This window comes from Mesitornis unicolor, unplaced genomic scaffold (genome assembly GCF_000695765.1).
Source record: "Mesitornis unicolor isolate BGI_N332 unplaced genomic scaffold, ASM69576v1 scaffold23634, whole genome shotgun sequence".
NCBI lineage: Eukaryota > Metazoa > Chordata > Aves > Mesitornithiformes > Mesitornithidae > Mesitornis > Mesitornis unicolor.
In genome coordinates this window covers 1-5,033 of record NW_010182380.1, presented here as the reverse complement: position 1 = coordinate 5,033, position 5,033 = coordinate 1, and the positions used below count along the sequence as shown (strand labels likewise).

The 5,033-nt window shown below is 53.3% G+C and overlaps 1 protein-coding gene across 1 annotated transcript in view; it reads left to right on the top strand.

The window, feature by feature from the left end:
* NCDN (neurochondrin) overlaps positions 1 to 704 on the top strand; it is a gene marked incomplete at its 5' end in the record, with an annotated part of 2,798 nt that extends 2,094 nt beyond the window's left edge. Inside the window, one exon of the mRNA XM_010183763.1 lies at positions 260 to 704. Coding sequence (XP_010182065.1) covers positions 260 to 704 — 445 coding nt within the window. The remainder of the gene's footprint in view (positions 1 to 259) is intronic.
* Between the last annotated feature and the right edge of the window lie 4,329 nt (positions 705 to 5,033).

The window sequence follows — 5,033 nt, the reverse complement described above, 5'->3', positions numbered from 1 at the left end:
GTGAGGGGAGCGCCCGCTGGCAGAGCTGCACATTGCTCTGCATGGGCAGAGACCAGGTCTGGGTGGTTGGGCTGGAGAAAGCAAATACAAGGGAAATGGGTCCAGTTTCTGTCACTGGAAAAGTAACAAAACCCAAAAATCTGGAGGAGCAAGGAACATGCAGAGAATTCAGCAGGGCAGTGGGCTGAGATTGAGAGATTTCTGGGGCAGGAGGATGGTACCTGCTCTTGAGCTCTGTATGAGTCATTCATTTCCTTCTCCTTCCAGTTCTTCAGGGGACCCAGTCTGCCAAGGAGTTTTTCGGAGCTGCCATTCGCTTCCTCTCGCAGGCCCACGCCACCCAAACCGACCCTGATGGCTCCTGCTTGGCCGTGGCCGTGTCGCCTGCCTACGCGAGTGCCTGGGCTGACGTCCGTGAGCTCTGGTTCCTGGGGATGCAGGCCCTGGCCGGCTGCGTGCCGCTTTTCCCGTGGCTGCCGCAGGCCGTCCTGCAGGCGCGGTGGCTGGAAAACCTCTCGGAGTTACTGACCCGCGTTGCTGTAGCCTCGGTGGATTTCGAGCTCATCGCCGCTTTCCAGGGCGTGTTGGTAGAGCTGGCCAGAGCCAGCAAGCCCTGCAGGGACGTGATCCGGTCACACCACGGCGAGGAGTGGGCCAACCTCTATGGCATGGCAGCGCTGGAGCAGTGTCTGTCTGAGCAGTGAGGAGCCAGTGGTGTGGGACACGAAGGCAGACACCTGCACAAGGTCTGTCAGCGTTTCTCCTGCAGCCTCTGGTGCTGCACAGGGACAAAATAAAGAATAAATGTAAATGACTAAACTTTATAAAACTCGAGTGATGCAGCGGAGCTCAGCGGGATTTGCTCTGTCCACAACGTGATGTGCAGAAGCGTTGCTGCCTCAGAACATTTCAACATGCACCTCTTTGACTTCTGTCAGTATTTCTTTTTTAAAACAGCCTGGTTTACTATTAAAGATGTCTTCTGTCTCTTTGTTTTCCTAACTCCTATGGTGTTGTGATTTATTTTTGCCTGTGCCCTGAGAGGTTGCCTGCTTCAGGATGCTCTCCCAATTTTCTCACAGCAAGCCCTTCAGAACGTCACCTTGTTTTCTGTCAGAGGCCTGCACGTGTTAAAGTAACTCAGCACTGCACGTAGAAGGCTGTGAAAGGCAGAAACAGGAAAAGCTTTAACATTTACCAATAGCAGTGAGAGTAACAGTGTAATTTGGCACAGATCTGCTCCCTTCCCTATCCCCAAAGACCCTTTTGCCACGCTGTAGGCTGACCCACCCACTCATATCCACAACTGGGACAAGCATCCCAAATCCACACCTAGAAAGGCACAGCATCACTTGCTGTTGAGTGTTTTGCCCTGCAGATCCATGGATTTGCGTTTGCTCAGGCTCCCTCTCGCTGCAGGGATGGGACATACAAGGGCAGTTTTCCACTCTTGGAAGGCGAGGGGTTCACTGCAAAGGCCTGGGCTCTTAAGAGCCATTTGGTACAGATTGTGAGAGGAGAAAAGCATGAATTATGCCTCACCAACTCCCTACAGACAGAGAAGTGCGGTTGACTTCATGGAAAAGAAAGGCCAGATGTAGAAACGTGCGCATGTGTATGATGGGGCAGTAAATCACTTTGCAGCCTGTGCTGCCAGCCTGAACAGGGGAAAAAAAAAAATCCCCCAAAAAAGCAGCCGGGATAGGGTGGCATTTCGGAGCTCGTCTGCAGGGGGATGGCTCCGACCGGAGCAGAGCAGCCGGGTTCAGGAAGGGTTTTCCACCAGGTGTCAGGCGAGGAGCTCGGTGGAGCAGAACCTCGCTGGGAGCGGCTCCGGCCAGAGCAAGGCACTGAGCCCGACTGCTCCAAACCCAGTGCTGGGAGGGCTGTGGGATCGTCTGATAGGGAGAAAAAATCAAGCGAGGAGTTGTCTCAAAACGGGGTGTGAGACTGGGTGCGTTCCTGCTATTTATATGCGTTTTTAGCTCTGTTTTATGAAAGCTTACACAACCCGAGAGGAGGCGTGCGCTTGTTGCTCAGGAAAAGGATCTTTCTGATCTTTCCACCTCAGCTCCGAGAAGTTACTGCAAGTCAGAACAAAGATAGGTGCTACCAGAAGAAAGCAACGCAAGCCAAACAACCAAATGAGCCTCCTGGCCTTGGAAAAGAGCATAACTCTGCGGGAGCGTGGGCTGGGAGAGCCTCCCTGTCCTGCCAGAAACGCCTCAGCCCTGCACTGCAGGGGAGAGTCAGAAACACATTTCAGATTGCCAGAAAGCGCATCCATACCCTCAAATGCTTTACCTTCGGCTGGTCCTGCTCCCTTAGGCTCTTCTGCCTCTGGTCACAGGGTGTGGAATTCCCATTAAGGAAAGGCTGTCATTAGCGCTAATGAGCGATATGCGCCTGTATCAACAGGAGGGTGCTCTCCTCTGTCCGCCAGTGCCGCACTGGGCTGGCTGTGGTTCACAGAGCTGGCTTGGTCATCGTCCATCCCTGCTGACTGTGGTAGGAGCTTCCACAGCACCTGACCAGAGACCCAGCAGGACCCCAGAGCAGTCCCAGACCTGGGGTCCCTCCGCTGCTGGTCTTTAATTCCCAGGCAGGCTGCCCGCTCACAGCACAGCCACACTCCCCAGGAGCAAACCAGGAGCCTGGCAAAGTCCTCCAGTTTATCCTTCACCACATCCCAGGACAGGGGTTTCAGCCACCAGCAGGTACCTGAAGAGGAGCAGCTGGCCCTCATTTATGCTCATCAGTGGCAAATCCCATCAGGTTTGGGAAGGACCATCCTTTCTGGAGACCCTGACAGCCCACCTTATGCTTGTTTCTTCACATAACATGAAACACGCTCCTCATGTGAGCTGACACAGGCGGTGAGACACCGGCCTTGCTCCATGTTGTCACCAGACTGAATGCCAGAGGTGACACGTTGTGTAGGTGTCAGGACTCCTTGAACAATATCACTGCTCTCTTGTCCCAGGACACCACTTTCCAAACACATTTTTGGACAGAGCACCCCTATAAAGCTGATTTCTATCTCCAGGACCCCTGGGCTTTGACAAAGAGCACGGCAGGTTCAGGAGGGGAGAGCACAGGGGCTGATGGAGGCCTCATACCATGTGGGTGTCTCCTTTGGCTCTACCTGTGCTGCTCTGCAGGCCCTGGCGTGCCCAGGGTGGCTCAGCCCGGCGCAAGGGAGCCCCAGCAGCTTGGCCAAGGCTGCCAAGGCTGGGGGTGACTCCTTGGCCACTCCAACCACAGGTTCTGCCATCAGCAGCTGGTACCTGCGGGCATCAATCCTCCAGTGCCAGAAAGGTCAACGATGGCATCACTCAACATCCTCTGTTTGCCGCAGCGCTTTGAGATCCCAGCAGGGAGTGGGATTGCAGCCAGCAGCCCCCAAAGCAAACCAGGCTTTATCTCCCAGCTCATTTTTGACACCGGGGCGAGCTCTCCAGAAACGAGCCGATCGCTCACCAGGGCTTGGACAAGATGGATAAGGCCCCAGAGGAGCAGACGCACGTTCTGTTTCGTTTTGACAGCTTAAATGTCATAACGCCGTTGCAAACCCGACCGCGGCATACATCATCCTGCAGTGTTTATTCATATCGCCCCAAAAGCACTGGCAATAAAACTAAATATTTCATAAGGTTGTGCCTCAAGCCCCTCGCATGCTCCTGGAAGAGTCGACACGCACATTGATCTCCCTGGGAAGGAGCACTGGGACCTTTGTTACAAAACCAGTTTTTCAGAGATTTCTGGCTTGGGTGCTGCTGCAACAAGTGGTCCCTGGGGTAGAGACATGGCCCCAACCCACAGCGAATGCTCCCCATAGCTGGGGGTGAGGGGGCAGCTCTTGTGTTGAGGACCTCGACGTGATCATATCACCCTGTTAACATGAAGGACATTTGGCAGAGGAGAACGTGGGCACAGCTGGATGTGGGCATGGGCCTTTAATTGGGAGGCTCAAGAGGAGCTGCATTGGGTGTCTGGTGTTCAGATGCCCCCCAGGCATCTGGACTGGCCATGCTGAACCAGTAACAGAACAAGCAGCTGCTGGGACAGCGTGTGCAGCACTGGAGGAGAGGAACGACCAGAGCTCAGTCCCCACAGCCATCCCAGCCCCTCGCTCTGTGCTGTGCTGTGAGGTTCCCTGTCCCCTCCCTGGGCGCTGCTGGGCTGGCTGGGCAGGGAGAAGCCGTGACCCCTTGACAGCCCCATGGTCCCTCCAGGCCGTGCCCCAGCATGAGCCCAGTTTGCCCAGTCTGTTGGGTGGCAGCTCTACCTTTTGTTTTCCCTTCTCTTTGTCTGTCAGCATTTCACGTTTCCTCTGTTCTGTCTCATTTTTGGGCAGAAACACGGCTTCCCTCAGAGCTGCCATCGGGGAGCATCCTTTTGCTCACCCTGTGGTCCCGCAGGCAGCCCAGCTCATGACCCTCCCCGCACAGATTTTGCACAGTTTCACCTCTTTCAGATGAATAAAGACTCAGCATTATACACACTAGACGAGCAAGGGATGTTAAGAATGAACTGGAACATAACTGCAAAACACAGCATGTCCAATCCAATTTTTTCCTAGCAAATGAAACGGATCTGGTGGAAAATAAATACAGAACTTTCAGGAGCAGCGTCCTTGAACAGCGTTTGAGGGGGGATGAAGAGATTTGAATAGATCGGCCCTTTACACCTCTGCATATCCCTCCTCCCTCCCTTAAATGCCATCTTTAATAGAAATAAATTAGAATAAATGATCAGCTCTTGCGTCCTAAAGACAGGTGGCAGGGTAATATTAAAAGAAATGAATAAAAATTCATTTAATGAGCATTGTTAATTAAACCTGAAAATCAAAGAGGTCTGAGTTGTGGGAATTCAGAGGAAAAATGAAAATGAAGGGAGCTGTAGCTCGAGGCAGGAAGAGTGGAATTAAATTAAATGCAATGTGGGATTGCGTTTGTTAATGTCTATCACACACCACGGCGCGTTACAGCGGGGGCGAAGGGTTTGTGCTCTGCTTGCACGCAAATTCCACG